The sequence below is a fragment of the Camellia sinensis genome, chromosome 1, assembly GCF_055761805.1.
Source record: "Camellia sinensis isolate YWXY chromosome 1, ASM5576180v1, whole genome shotgun sequence".
In the NCBI taxonomy this organism is placed as follows: Eukaryota; Viridiplantae; Streptophyta; class Magnoliopsida; order Ericales; family Theaceae; genus Camellia; species Camellia sinensis.
Genome location: NC_138961.1, coordinates 16,232,814 through 16,249,180, shown reverse-complemented (window position 1 = coordinate 16,249,180; position 16,367 = coordinate 16,232,814). Strand labels below are relative to the sequence as shown.

At 35.1% G+C, this 16,367-nt stretch overlaps 2 protein-coding genes across 2 annotated transcripts; both read left to right on the top strand.

The window, feature by feature from the left end:
* Positions 1 to 1,272: 1,272 nt before the first annotated feature.
* Positions 1,273 to 5,202, top strand: LOC145789574 (alkaline/neutral invertase E, chloroplastic). Its single transcript, XM_082866411.1, has 5 exons — positions 1,273 to 1,850; positions 1,958 to 2,169; positions 2,651 to 3,144; positions 3,251 to 3,299; positions 4,876 to 5,202. The coding sequence occupies exons 1-5, from the start codon at positions 1,700 to 1,702 to the stop codon at positions 5,200 to 5,202; spliced, it is 1,233 nt and encodes a 410-aa protein (XP_082722537.1). The 5' UTR covers positions 1,273 to 1,699.
* A 9,165-nt stretch (positions 5,203 to 14,367) lies between these two features.
* Positions 14,368 to 15,685, top strand: LOC145820431 (ankyrin repeat-containing protein ITN1-like). Its single transcript, XM_082916045.1, has 2 exons — positions 14,368 to 14,539; positions 15,074 to 15,685. Exons 1-2 carry the CDS (start codon positions 14,513 to 14,515, stop codon positions 15,683 to 15,685), a joined length of 639 nt encoding a protein of 212 aa, XP_082772171.1. The 5' UTR covers positions 14,368 to 14,512.
* Positions 15,686 to 16,367: the final 682 nt, after the last annotated feature.

Sequence of the window (16,367 nt, the reverse complement as noted above, 5' to 3'; positions counted from 1 at the left end):
TCAGCAGGGCATGTCTGTGGCGGAGTTTGAGGCCACTTTCACTAGTTTGTCCAGGTTTGCACCAGAGTTGGTGGCGTCCGAAGAACGCCGTTGTTATGAGTTTGAGCGGAAGTTGAGGCGGGGCCTCAAGCTGAGGGTTGGTGGGTCTTACATCCGAGAGTATAGACACTTAGTAGACGCTGCAGCTCATATGGAGCTCATGATGCAGGAGGAGGATGAGGGGCAGAGAGGCTCCAAGAGGAGCCAAGATGGCCAGGGCGATGGCAGGAGGCAGAGGGGTTCTAACCCTCCGCAGTTGCAGGGTGGTGTTGCTAGATCGACCTTTCCAGTGCCGAGTGCAGGCTCCGGGAGAGGTAGTCAGGGGGACTTTGCTTGTTACAAGTGTGGCCAGCTGGGTCACAAAGCTTCGGTTTGCCCGCAGAAGGGAGGGGGTCAGCGAGCTGCTTCTTCTTCAGCTAGACCTCAGGGCCAGAGTCAGGGCAGGGGCCAGTCCTTATCTTGTTATCAGTGTGGTCAGCCTGGGCACCTGAAGAGGTATTGCCCACAGTTGGGTGCCGCATCGGGAGCGTCTAGTTCTAGGTAGACGCAGGGATTTCAGCCAGCTCAGTCTGTGCAGGCCTCGAGGGCCAATCCGGGAGCTTCGTCATCCCAGTCTGTGCACAGTCTTTTGCTCCTAGAGGTGAGCAGGTGGATCAGGGGCCTACAGGGCGCGTGTATGCTGTTACCGCGCAGGATTTAGTATCGGCTCCATCAGTAGTGAGAGGTACTTTTCTGTTTTGCAACTCGGTTGCTAGTGTGTTGATAGACACGGGTGCATCTCATTCTTTTGTATGTGCTGCATTTGCATCTGTTTTGGAATTGGAGTTAGCATAGTTAGCATCTCCTATTTGTGTAGTGTCACCTCTTGGGGGTGAACTGATCTTGAAACAAGGTGTTAGCGGTTGTGATATAGAGGTCGCCGACCATAGACTTCCTTTTCCGTTTGTTGTCATGCCCATGAAGGGCTTTGATGTTATTTTGGGAACTAATTCTAGTATAAGAAAGTTTGAACACGATAAACAATGCATTTTCATAATATTATTTCATTATTGATGACATGTTAAAAGAAAATCACTCTTGCATTTCTTAAAAAAGGGCAACAATTCTAATGAAACTTGGCCCAAAAAAAGAAAAGAAAAGAAAAAGAAAACTAGTACGATAACAAAAACCCCTCGCCAATTGGAACTATGAGACTTGTACAAGTCTGCATCTAGTGTACTTTGTTTTAGGGTATGCAGCACACCATGTTCTTGTACTTACCAAAGAAGAAAAGAAGGGCATACTGTGTTCTGCTACTTATTAACTAGAAAAAGTGGCATACCTCATCCCTGCTCACTAAAGCAATATGCTTTCCATGTAACATAGTTACACGCTCCTTGCATGCATTTGTATGTAAGATGGATAGTTGAATAATAGAACAATGGTGCTTATGCCATTCTGGATTTCATGTCATATGGAAACTGAGTACTGAACTAGTCGCAAATACACTGCATATATGTAATCCTTAGTTGTGTATTTGGTCCACAGGTGTTTACTTGTAATGCATACAACTGACATAGTTAATTATGTGATTAGAATTGATCATTTTAGTGTATAATTGTGCATGACTTGTGTATGCATGACTTGTGTAGTCCTTATTTTGTAGAGCTGGGAGAAAACTATGGACTGTCATAGTCCTGGTCAAGGATTGATGCCTGCTAGTTTCAAGGTGCGCACAGTTCCCCTGGATGGTGATGACTCAGCAGCAGAGGAGGTATTGGATCCTGATTTCGGAGAGGCAGCAATTGGTCGTGTTGCACCTGTTGATTCTGGTAAATAAACATATTATTTCAAAAAGCCTATTAAGCAAAATATACATATCCTGGTATTAGAATTTTATGCATTTTTTTTTCTGTTCATTTTATGATATTAATTCCAGGATTGTGGTGGATTATACTGTTGCGTGCATATGGAAAATGCTCCGGAGATCTCTCAGTTCAGGAGAGAATTGATGTCCAAACTGGAATTAAAATGATTCTGAGGCTATGTCTTGCTGATGGTTTTGATATGTTCCCAACTTTATTAGTGACAGATGGTTCTTGTATGATAGATCGCTGCATGGGGATTCATGGTCACCCTCTGGAAATTCAGGTTAGTAAATTGTTCATATTATTGTTATTTGGATGTGTTTTCAGTTTCTTTTTAAGAAGAAAGTTTCTTGGGCTATGGCCATTGTGTGTGCCTATGAAAGACATATTGCCAATCCTAATGTTAGAAATGATTGTCCTAGAGAGGTGGTTATTTTTAGTTGTGGTTGACTATGCTGAAGGTTGATGATTTTAGAGAAGATACAGTGGCGGTCAGATGATTCTCTAGTTAACATTTGAATCTGATAAAAAATTTAAATCTAAAATTTGATACAAATCTTGACATCTATGTGGTACTGATTGTTCTTTAGATATCACTAGCAAAATGTTGTTGATATTTATTTATTTATTTGTTGAAATGTTTCTCTTATATGTTGGATATATGTAAACTGTACCAGGGTAGATTTTCTTTATTTTTATCATCTTTATGCTTGGTAAGATAAAACAGTATTATTTTGGTAGGGTGTTTCATGTTGTTGTTGCAGGCACTATTTTATTCAGCATTACTTTGTGCACGTGAAATGCTTGCTCCGGAGGATGGATCAGCTGACCTAATCCGAGCAGTGAACAATCGTCTTGTGGCATTATCGTTCCATATCAGAGAGTATTATTGGATTGATATGAGAAAACTCAATGAGATTTACCGCTACAAGACAGAAGAGTACTCATATGATGCTGTGAACAAGTTCAATATCTACCCAGATCAGATTTCTCCTTGGCTTGTGGAATGGATGCCTAATAAAGGAGGTTATTTAATTGGAAACTTACAACCCGCTCACATGGATTTCCGTTTCTTTTCTCTTGGAAACTTGTGGTCTGTGGTGAGTAGTCTTGCGACAGCAGATCAGTCACACGCAATATTGGATCTCATTGAAGCCAAATGGGCAGATTTGGTAGCAGACATGCCATTCAAGATATGTTATCCTGCTCTTGAAGGTCAGGAGTGGCCGATTATTACAGGCAGTGATCCAAAGAACACGTAATATTTCTACCTTGAAGAAGTGATAGTTCTTCATCCTTGAACTAAGGCTTAAAAAATAAATAAATAAATTGTATCTCACCATCCTTTGTGGTTTTTGGTGCAGTCCTTGGTCCTACCATAATGCAGGTGCCTGGCCTACTTTACTCTGGCAGGTAGTCAGTTGCCTTTGATTTTTGGTTGTGGTGCTAAATGCTCATGTTTTACTGCTTTAAGTTTCTTGATTCAATTGATGCTTAACAGAAACCATGGTGGGTTGAGTTTTTTTTTTTTTTAGATAGGATGGTGGGTTGAGTTGAGGGGCCTATTACTGTGTTATATCGACTCCACTTCATTTCTAATTTTCTGTGGGATTATAATTTGCTTCTCTCTGGATTCATTCCTAATTCCAACTACAGCTGGATTATAAAAACTGATCAGCTGGTAGAGTGGGCTTTCTTTGTGAGTTATTTGTCACGTTTTACAGAGTATCTGAAATGAGTCTGTACTGCTTCTGCATAGCATCTTTAAGATGCTAGTGATGTTAGTATTAACTCTTTTAATGCAGTTTTCACTTGTTTGAAACCTAGCACCCCACCGAGTGTTCCAAATAATAATAATAATAATAATAATAATAAATAACCTGAGCTCCACCCCACCCAGCAATCCGGTTGGTGCATTTCTGTAACTGTCCCACTAATTTGATGAAGCATCACATAGCATGGAAATAAGTCTTTTATTATGTTTAATTTTTATTTTTTGTAGGACTTGTATTATCACTAAGTCTCTGCATGTCCATGCTTGCACATGACTATTTCATTGTATGTGCGAAGTTTGCACTTGTTATTGATTATTAAGATTTGAGCAATGCTAGGTACCATGAAAAAACTTTCATGAAAATGATCATGAAAGATTTATGACCCTTGGATTACACTTAAAATAAAACACCACACACTAACCAAGGTAATCCAAGAGCCATAAATTTTTCATGATCAATTTCATGAAAATTTTTTCATGATCCGTATCTTTTCTCTTAAGATTTTGATGCACTGCCGTCAAATGCTGTAGGAAACATTTTATTTTGCCTATTTTTGTGGTTTCCAAGTGCTTAACTTCAATGGAAGACCTACTCTTTTAATGTAACACAGAAAATGTTTTGTTATTTTTTAGTACTTCAATTTTTTATTCCTTATTTTTTATCATGCATCTTTGAAGAAACACCTGACAATGCTAAATTTACTATCTATTAGGGCCATTTTAGAGTTTGAGAAGGAACTATGTTTTATAAATTTAGATCACATCCTCACAACCCTTAATATAATCCTTGTCACATCCTCACAGCCCTCACATCCTCACAATCTGAGGTCTCTGTTGCTTTAAGATACATCTGAACCCTCAACATATACTCTCTATTAGTCAGAACATGAGTTTGTACTTTAGGATATTTGCTTTTTTCCTTTGTAATGATGTTTAATTAGCACTATACACTAATGAGTTTGTACTTTAGGATGACCAGCTGGGTATACACTATTTTCATATATGTGGATCTGCATCATTGTTCCACGCACATATTCTGGGTATCATTCTAGTAGTAGTTTAGTGTTGACACTGCTTTATCATTTTGATGATAACAGAAATTATGGTTAAATGGAGTTATGCTTGTCTAATTTGATTTTTTTAACATAGTACATAGTAGTTCCTTTGTAAAAATTAGAAATAGTATGTTGTAATAATTTAACTGGTCTTTTGCAGCTCACTGTTGCATGCATTAAGATGAATAGACCAGAAATTGCTGCAAAAGCAGTAGAGGTTGCAGAGAAGCGCATATCCAGAGACAAGTGGCCTGAATATTACGACACCAAAAGAGCAAGGTTCATTGGGAAACAATCGCGGTTGTTCCAGACCTGGTCAATTGCAGGATATCTTGTTGCCAAACAACTCCTTGCTGACCCTAGTGCAGCCAAGATTCTGATTACTGAAGAAGATTCTGAGCTTGTCAATGCCTTCTCTTGCATGGTCAGTGCCAACCCACGAAGAAAACGTGGTCCAAAGAGGCCAAATCAAACCTATATAGTGTGAGCAGATTTTGTGAGTCTGCCACAAAATTATTTGGCAAAAGTCAATTGATTGTAAAGATGGGATTTATAATATACACCTGGGCGAAGGTTTTGGACTGTCTTCCATTGGTCATTGTTTCTTGGCTATTAATTGTAATATAATTTTCATTTTCATTTTTATTTTATTTTTTTTCTCTTTCTTTGGATGGGTAAGCTCCTATTCAATAGCCTATCCATGTATTATTATTATGTTCTCCTGTTTTGCACTGCAAATATCACATTATACGGATTATGAAACTATTTCTTGTTTTTCCATCAATAAAGTATTCTTTTTGCCGATCAAAAAAAAAAATGAAACTATTTCTTGTTTAAAGCTTCTATGGCAGACATATCACTGTAATGGATAATTGAACCTATTTCTTCTGTTTGGCGGACTCTACAAAATAAATGGTTTAGATTATCAAGATGATTTGAATGAGACCGACATTCCTGAAAAATCTTGAAAAACTCCCTAGATATTAATTTGCAATTATGATTTAATTTTAAACAATAAATAATAATCATAATCAAACAATCAATAACAAATCGGCACAATGATTTAACGCGAAAAAAATTATAATTGGACTTCTCCAATTGTGATAAAAAAATCGTGGGTCAAAGTCACAAGATAATCCACTGAGCATCTCCAACCCACTAGGCATATCATGCTTGTTAGTCAAAATGCCTAGTATAACTTATTTTTTTCAACTCCAATGCACTAGGCATACGATTAGGCATTTTAGCTCAACTCACATTCACTAGCTACATGTAGCTAGCCTTCAAGACTAGGCAAAATATATTTAATCATTAGGATCATTTCCCTCCATCTTTGTTGCTGATGTGGCATTTTATAAAATTAATAGTATTTAGATGAATAGCTAAAATAAAGAGCATGGTTGGAGTAGAAATATGAAATAGTTGATAGGCAAAATAAAATATATATTTTATAGTAATATTTAGATAGGTAAAATGCCTATTAAGACAAAAATTACACACGAGAACCCTTAATTACTTAGAGAATTTACGCCCGAATTGAACGAAATGCATCTACCAACACCGTTTTCATTTTGGAATTGCTTTGCCTAACGTTGAATTCACAATACCAATGTCGAATCCACAAAGATGAGCCATTCCAGAATTTACCAAAGTTTCAGGGCCAAGTTCCTCGGAATCCACCGATGAACACCTATCTCTTTTTGTGAATGAAAGAATGAAATAACCGTTGATGTTTGTCAATATGTAGTTCATTGATCAATGAATCACCTTCTATACATCATGGAAACTCATATAAAATACCCTCTAATATAGAACACTTTATATTTTACACATCTCTTAAAATCTGGACAGGTAAATCTTAAAAATAACAAATGGCATACTTTATACTAAATAGAGTCGCGAAAACCACTTGAGCGCACACTTTACCGCTCGTGCACTCGAGCGGTTTAACTAAAGGTGGTGCTCACATATAGGCCAACCGCTCGAGCGCAACATCCATTGCTTGAGTGGTGAAACATCTTTTCGAGAAGTTTAGAACACAGATAGAAATACTGGATGAACTACTTCACTGTTCGAGCACACTCGAGCAGTCAAACAATTTTGAACTCTTCTTGGCTTTGGAGGCGCTGTTTAATATAAAGTGGCAAATAAAGAATACTGAAGTCAAAATATGATATGTCTGTACAAACTTCTCTAATACAATTCGGGTTGGATTCGTATCTAAACTCTCATAACTCATAGATATACTAGAGTGAATAAAAATACAACTGAATAAAGTTTTATCCAATGAGATTGCCATTTATAAAAATCTTACAAATCCAACCCCTTGTTTGAAGCATGTGGATCATTGATCTTCCCTCTCCGAAATACTTACTGTTTGGTTGGTATGAAACTGTTGTTCACCCCACTGGATACCAGTACGTTGTTATGAGCAAGGCATTAAAAAAAAAACGAAAATCATATGGTGCAAAGATCATTAACGTAAACAAATCCCACACGCAAGAGGACAAAACAAAAAGTGGAGATACCAGTCTGTTGTAAGAGCAAGGCACAAAAAAAAAATGGAATCACTCAACAGTGGGACCAAAAAAATAAAATAAAAATGAAGGGTGCAATTCATCAATGGGGCGCAACTCCCTCTGTATTTGTATATTTTTTTCTTTTTCTGCCTCACTTAAAAAAATAAAATAAAATAAAATAATCATGATACAAAGCATCATTGAAGTAAACAAATGCAACACTCAATGGACAAAACAAGAAGGATAAAAATAGCTACCATGGACAAGGATGGAATCATACGAAAGGGCTGAGCAAATATAAATTGCTGATCATAAGCATTGCATTAGACACTGAAATAGGAACCATCTGTGTAAACTAGCTAGCTAAGCAAGCTTTTTCATCAATGGCTTCCTCAATTGAGAATTACCCATTATACCCATACCCCTCGGACTTTAACGTGACGGATTTTGTCCCCGACAAACTCTCTGACAGCAACTACGAAGAGTGGAAGGAACTGATGTTGGACTTCATTGAGAGTCGAGGCTTGGTTGGTTTCATCGATGGCACAGTTGAGGCTCCTCCTTCTGCTCCACCTGAGAATGAGGAACAGTACAGGTCCTGGAAAAGATCAGACAGTCTCGTACGGGGATGGATTCTCACAACGCTCACCAAAGAAATCTTGACGCGAGTTCTGCCCTTTAAAACTGCTGAGGAAGTGTGGGCAAAGTTGTATGCAATTTTCCACTCACGACCTATTACCTTTGGTAATCACTTTTTAAAGGTTTTGGGCTTGTTTGGTTTCTTTTTCAGAAAATTTTTTGAAAAAAATTCTCTACAAATAAATTTTTAAGAGTAATTAAATTAAATAAATTTTTCAAAAAAAATCTTAAAATTTGGTTTGGTTACCTACTTTTCAAAATCACTCTCTCTCATATACATCAAATCAATCGCTTTTTTAAAACTCTCTCTCCAAAATAATTTTCTAAAACCATTTCTGAAAAAGGTAAACCAAACAAGTTTTCGTACTTTTTATCTCAAAAACTACTCTACATATACATCAAATCAATCATCTAAAAAGTTTTCGTACTTTAGATGCACCTTACTTTTTAGATGCACCTTACTTAGATGTATCTAAAAAGTAAAAAATTTGTAAAAAAAATATTTTAAAAAATTAATAAATGCATAAAAATACAAAAAATGTACTGAATTCTTGTATTTTTTTTAATATTTTTTGTATTTTTAGTATTTAGTGAATTTTTAAAAGGTTTTTTTTCACAACTTTTTTACTTTTTAGGTATATTTATGTTAGGTACGTCTAAAAAGTAAAAAAAAGTACTTAAAATATTAAAAAAATTCATTAAAAACCAAAAAACACGGAAAGTAAAAAAATAAGATTTTCTGAAAAGTATTTTTGAAAAAATTGAACCAAGCAAAGTGTTATTATTTTTTCCCAACAACCTTTTCATGACAATGGGAGTCAATATCCTAAGGTTTTTTTTTTTTTTTTTTTTTTTCAATAAAATTCTTCCTTTGTTTGGAGGCAAAAAAAAAAAAATGTTTAGTTGGTAAAATTCTTAATTATTATATGTTGTAGTGACGTACGTGTTAAATGGATGACAGACGAAGAAACAGAGGAGATTCTTTTGGAATATCAGCCACTGGAAATAGCGGCAATCAAAGGTGATTGGGGGAGCGCCATTAAATTCATAGAAGAAGTACCATATGCAGTCAGGGTTCCCATCACTCGTTTTGGAGAAACGGCACTCATGATCGCCGTCAGGATTATTCGAAGAAACCATTTTGTGAAGAAGCTGTTGGAGAAGATGGTACCAGAAGATCTTGCTCAACATGATGCTGTTGGCCATACTGCCCTTCACATTGCTGCAGGAGTGGGCAACATTGAGGCAACCAAACTGTTGCTAGAGAAGAACCCGACACTGTCTAATGTTTGTGACGTTCGTGGAAGAATAGCTCTCCATTACGCTGCTGCCTGTGGGAAAAGAGAGGTTGTTCTTTACTTATTGGACGCCACAAAACAAGACCAACAGCATCAACCATTTGACGATAAATTAGGTGCTGTGCTGTTGTGTGATCTGTCAAGTTCTGGACTCAATGGTAAGTGATTATTAACTAAAACTGTAAATTTACAAGGTTAGTCCTCTAATAGTTTAAAGGTTAAAAATTATTTTATATGTTCCTTTCCTTGTCATCTTAGTCCCTTCAGTCATTTTGGTCTTAAAGTTGTCAATTTGAGTTAATTTAATCCAATTTCAAACCATTGTTTAAATGGTTAATGGAAAAATTATAAATATTAACTATGATTCATAAAGTATATATTTTGTGTCATTTTGATTCCTAAAGTATCAATTTTGTCAATTTCGCCTTTCAATACTAGAAGGTTATGTTTCATTTTCTTTAGAGTAAACTAGATCGATAATCCCTATATTTTGCTTATTGTGCCATTTGGGTCTCTGCCATTTTAATTAGCTCGATTTTGATCATTAATTTTAGATTTTTTTGGTCAAATTAGTCCAATTAATAACACCGATTAGAGTTTTCAAAGAAAAATGGCGGCTAGTTGTTTGAGATTAACTTAGTAAGTTGAACAAATTTACAATTTTGCCTATAAAAACGCGACACGTGTTAATTACATAAATTGACACGAAATTATAAATTCAGGATCAAAATTGAGCCAATTAAAATTATAAAGACCAAAATGACACAATGACTAAAGTATTATGACTAAATTGATTTGAATTTAATATTTTAAAAATTTAATTAACAAAATCAAACTTGAGGGACTTAAACAAAAATGTGTTAAACTTTAGGAACTATAGCTTTAATTTATCCATTATAATTTTTTTTGGTCATTGTAGACAAAAATTTGACTTTTTGCAAAAAGTCAAATTTTAGCACATTTGAATGGCAAAAATGACTTGTTGCAATATTTTTCACATTTTCATAAAATGAACTTGAAATTGGAAAAAAAATAATTAAAAATGGTATGACATTGTTAAAATTGAATGACTTCCTACTAATTACATATTTTTCATTAATCTTACAGACATTGCTCTAACCTTGGTTCAGCGCTACCCTAATTTGGCATGCATAGAAGAAGTCTCTCCTTTGGAGAAAATTGCTGCAAAATGTTCTTCATTTCGAAGTGGAACCTCCTTAAACTTTTGGCAGAATTTAATCTATACGTGTTAGTCTCTTCAATATTCTTTCTTATCTATTACCTATTCTTAAAATTTTCTTTATTGATTTTTTTTTTTTTTTAATCCATTTGTTGGCAAAATGATGGACTACCTATACCAGTGGTTCCCAAAATTGTACTTTCTTGCACTTTAGTTAAGGAAAGAGGATATATAATCTAGTTAAGCAAAAAAATTCTATGAATTTCAATCCATAAATCATTTTATACGAGCATAATTTGTTGGGATATTTTAACAAAAATAAATTATATTTGATAAAATAATTATAGTTTTATTACAAATTAATATTGTACATAATATGTATTTATTAGAAACTTTTAATATTTATGAAGGATTAAATTCATTATTAATTCTATTGATTATACAACTCCAATATAAACCCATCCTCTACACCTATTTTGAAAAGAGTAATGCTACACTTACTACTTGTTTATATCATTTTCAATGTACCACCTTATGTGTTAGCACATCATTTGATATAAATATGAGTGATGAGACCCATTACACAAATTATGGGTTATCTTGGAGAAGAAGAGTGAATTGAAAGGTGGAATGTTTTTTTAGAGAGTTTTATAGTACTTTTGTATATTTTATATGTTTTGGGCACCTCTGGTTCTTGACATGATTCAAGTTTTGGATGGTAATGAATATTGGATGAAAGACGTTATGAGCATTTTGAGTTTTATCTTAAAACTGCTTTACTCTAATTGTAACTTGACGAGGGAATGAAAAACAATTTTAAGATAGTGACAATCCGACTCTCAAAATCTTACATCTATTTTTCTCTACTCATGTTTTTGTCTATATATTATTTATTGTCTCTGTTACTACAATATTTGTGCTCAATATCTTTGCTAATTATTTTGCTAGACTAAAATAATTCACTGAACTTTCCAGTCTCTCTCTCTCATGTAGATGTTCCTGTGGAATTGGAAAACATTGCAAAGCCCCAAAGCGGAGGAGATATTAAGAATCCTATCGACTGCTTGATTTATGGTAACCTTTAATCTAACTCCATCCCCACAAAATACCATATATTTATAGGGACAAAAAATTAATGAAATATGGTGTGTTTGGTTGTAGGAAAAATTTGATTGTTTATTAAACATTATTTTTTAAGGTAAAATTGGCATTTTGGATAACAAAGAATGTTGACAAGTAGTGTAATTTCAAAAACCTCACTAATCCCCCTCTAAACCTGTCAATCAAACAAAACAACCCAAATAATTTATCATTCTCCTCAAATTTTCCAACTCGCGGCCCTCTTGCTTTCCACTATTGTCAAAAAGGAAAATACATTTCATTTTGCTCTGTCATGTCATCCCTTTTCACTTATTACTAAATCCATACCACAATGCGTATCCACAAAAAAGTAATGATAAAATTTAAATCATAGCTTGGGAAAAAAATACATTTATAATTATTGATTAAAATGATTCATTATGAGCATTACTTGTGATTGAAAATCTATGTTTTTGAAATCTTGGCTTTGATTTGGTAGCAGTAAGTTTGCCACCATGGCATTATTGCCTCTCATATTTTAACTGGTTTAGTATTTGTTGTGCAGTGAATCAAAGATTGCGTACAATGTTTTGGAAAGTTGTTGAAAAAATTGGTAGGGATCGGGGTGAATATATACCCTTTTTTTTAAAAAAATGTTTTTGCTAGACTATAATTCATTTTTTAAACTAAATCTTTAAAAAAAGTTCATTTTAATTATAGTGCCACACATAAAGCACATCCGAGAAAAGAAATTGGTACACTGTCAAGCACAGAAGCTTGTCGAATGCATTTGCATGGAAGTTGCAAAAAAAAAATTCCCAGAAGTTGTTAGGATATTTGCACGAGCGTTACAAGAAGCAACATCGGCTGGGATTCATGAAATTGTTGAAAATATTATAGATTCATGCCCTACTATGATTCAGTTTCCTACCACAAAGACGCAAAGCATATTCCAATATGCAATTGTATGTCGTCGTGAAAATGTGTTCAACCTCGTATATCAACTTGTGGAGTCTCGAGCGTGAATTTCCTTCTCTCAGCATTTTGGTCGTCTGCAGAAAATTCTGGGAGAGTGCACCCGGCGCTCGAGCGGATCTTTGGACGCTCGAGCGTGAACCTGTGTCTGTACGCTCGAGCGGGGTGTTGTACGCTCGAGCGGACCTGCTTTTATATCAGTTCGTGAAACCACCTTTTTGATCACTTTTTGATTTCCTTTCTCTCTTTTACTTTTTCAAAACCTCCATTGGAGAGCACCTCACTCTAAAACCGAACTTCTCTCTTAGGATTGATCTACCTAGAGTGTTTTCCTCACCTTGGGCCTTTGTAAGAAGTGTGTTGATCGTCGAGGGCTTTGTTGAGATCTGAGAAATTTGGGATTTGGAGCACTTCTGAGTTTTACTCATCTTCTCCCTTGGAACTCTGAATTTGAGGTAGGGATATCCTACTCCTCTCTATGGATTTTGTCTTTAAATTTTGGTAATTTGAGATGTTGGGGTTGGTTTGGTAATTTTGTGAAAGTTTGGGCCTTTTGTGTTATTTTACAAAAGTTGGGGTTTTATTTGTAATAAACCTAGATGCATGTTTGGTATAGAGAAATGGAATAAATGTTGAATCATTGATGAAAATGGGACCTAAGGGTGGTGATGGTAATTATGGAAAATGACCTAATTACATTGTTTAATTAATTGAGATAATTAATTGTGGGAAATGAGGAAATGAAATGGAATTGTTGAGATTGGGAGTGCATGGGGTTGAAGGGTGTAGTTGAATTATTTATCACTCACCGAATTGAAATGTCGATTGAATATCCATTGTGCATTTATTTCCTGCTTAGAAATAATTGCTTTGGGCTACCGGTGGAGGGTAGTGTTGATTGTTGTAGACAATGCTTGATGATTAGGCAAACTAAAACTAATCAATTGGATGTGTCATAGAGCATGTCGGTTGATAGAATACATTAATTTTATGTATTGATTGATTGCATATGTGATTCTGTGTTTATATGCATTACTTGTGTATGGGAGGAGATAGGGGATGTACTCCACGGTTTAGGGGAAGATGGGGGATGTACCTCTAAACCGGTTAATGGTTTAGGGGAAGATGGGGGATGTACCTCTAAACCGGTTGTTGGAATGTTGATATAGCTCATATGCTTATCGGTTGAAGTGTTGATACAGCTCATATGCTTATCTGTTGTAATAGTGATATAGCTCATATGCTTATCTATTGAAAAGTTTGTTTGATTTGATATAGCACTAAAATGTATATCATCATTGTTTGCGAAGTATGGGAGTAGTTTATGTGTTATTGATACAACACCATAATGTGTATCCACCTTGGATTTCGAAAGTGTTCTAGTGATGAACTATAATCTCATCAAACGTTCTGGCCAGAGTACTGAACCTTGTTTTCAAACTCAAAGTTGAACAAAAAATGAAAAGTTAATTGTAACATAGACTTGGCTGTCATGGTAACGTAGGGAGATGTAAATGGAAGTGTCAGTGTTGACCAACTATCAGTTGCTAATCTTTTAGTCATTGTTCATGGTTGGTTTAGTGTATTTCTACTGGGCTGTGGCTCACCCTATATGGGAATATCATTTTCAGGTACCGGTAGCATGCCACCTCCAAGGACGTAGCTTGGGAGGCCAGAGGCGGATCTTTTTGTTGTTTTACTTTTGATGTATTACTTGTAAATTCAAGCCAAGGGCTTAACGTGTTTGAGTTAGTACTCTTTTGTTGTAACCAAGTGTTAACTTGGAAAGCTGTAAGCCCATAGGGCATTTGCTTTTGTTGTTAACATGTAATACTTTTTGTAATGAAACTCTGATAAATGAAAGAATGTGAAGCTTTTGAATATCAATGCATGTCTTATTTAATGGGTTTAAAGTTATTATTTTGAGGGCGTTACATATGTCGTCGTGAAAATGTGTTCAACCTCGTATATCAACTTGTGGAGTCTAGTTATATATTTCTGTCACGACAAGACGTGTCAGGGAACAATGCTCTGCATTTGGCTGCATTGTTGGGACCTCGGCAGCAACTCAGTATCAGAGTAAGTGCAGCTGGTGCAGCTCTACAAATGCAGCGCGAATTGCAATGGTTTAAGGTAAAATTTTCCATTCCCCAAAGGAAATAAATAAAATGATCAAGCAATTTCTTTATATTTCATTCTTCTCTTAATTACTTGACTTACCACACAAGTTACATATGCCCATATTACTATCCATGTTTTTAACTATGAACTTTGTCAATTCAGATGTCTTAGGACAACCCCTACCATACTCAAACTAGAGGTTGTTGATCTTAAAGCTGTGTTGAATCATGGATTTCGATAGAGATTTAGAAATAGAAAAGAAAATCAAAATTTTTTTTTCTTCTTCTTATATGTTTCATTCACATTATTTTCACGTTTTCTCTTTCCCTTTTTAAATCCTTATCTAAATCTATGATCCAAAAACATCTAAGTCTGAAATAGATGAAAGTTGCTTTCTGATTCCAAAATCCCCAAGTTTTGATGCAAAAACTTTCTCGACTGATATGTCTCATGACAACCCTTTCCCACTACTCAGATTAAAGGTCATTGAGTTTTTATGAAAATTGCCTTTATCATTCGAAAGCTATTTTTTGTTAATTTGTACAGGAAGTGGAAAAATTGGTACAGCCTAGAGACAAAGAAGTGAGGAACACTAATGGAATGACACCTGCAGAAGTATTTACTGATACACACCAGGAGTTGGTAAAGGAAGGAGAGAGGTGGATGAAAGACACTGCCACTTCATGCACAATTGTAGCTGCCCTCATTGTCACCGTGGTTTTTGCGGCTGCCATTACAGTGCCAGGTGGAAACAACAATGACGGACATCCATATTTTTCCAAACATAAAGCCTTTTTAATCTTCGGCATATTTGATGCATTGGCTCTTTTCTCATCCATTACTTCTGTGTTGATGTTCTTGTCCATCCTTACTGCTCGCTACGCAGAAGAGGATTTTCTCTATGCTCTCCCCAAAAGATTAATCATTGGTCTTGTTATGTTATTTGTCTCTATATTATCCATGATGATTGCCTTTGGAGCCACACTCTATCTAATGTTTGGAGATAATAAGGTCTGGATTCTTGCTCCTGTCGTTGGATTCTCCTGCATACCTGTGACCTTGTTTGCAGTCTTGCAATTTCCTCTCCTTGTAGTGATGATAAAATCCATTTCGGGTTCGGGCATCTTTGGCAAGCGAAGTGATCGTATGCTCATGTAGGTAAAAATTTAAAAAGCATCAAATGTTGAGAGTGTGAAAACATATCTTCTCCAAACTCCTCTAGTATTCAATGGTATTTCAAATTACAATTGCTATTTGATTATTCAATTGCTTTGTAACTAATGAGTTATTACTGTTTGATTATTTTGTCATTGTTGTCAAATTTCAATAACAAAATATGTGAGTGGTAGTCATGTATGTGAGTTATTGCTGTTGGTATTGGTTTGGCTATTTTCTCTCTATTTCTTTTATGATGGGATTCACAAATGGTATTTATATTTAATTTTTTATTAAAGGAAATTTATTAAAAAAAATTCTTTGAAGTATTTGTATCTTAATTAGTTTATAAGATATTCTTATATATATTCTAATAAGTCTTATTATTTTGGACATTTGATCTACCAAATTCTAATTCTCATATTTAAGGTTATGGACAATTTTACCCTTACAAATATTTGTTAAACCCTTAGTAACTTGGTGACGTGAACATCCACATTAAATAAATTTGACAATATGAATGTTCGCATTATAAAATATTCACATTGTCAATGTGAATATTAATGCACATTTCACCTTATTATTATTAGGGATATTTTGATAACTATATTATCCATAGGACTTAATAGAACATAGAAAAAATAATTTAAATTAAGTGGAACATAAGTAGGTGAAAAAAGATTTA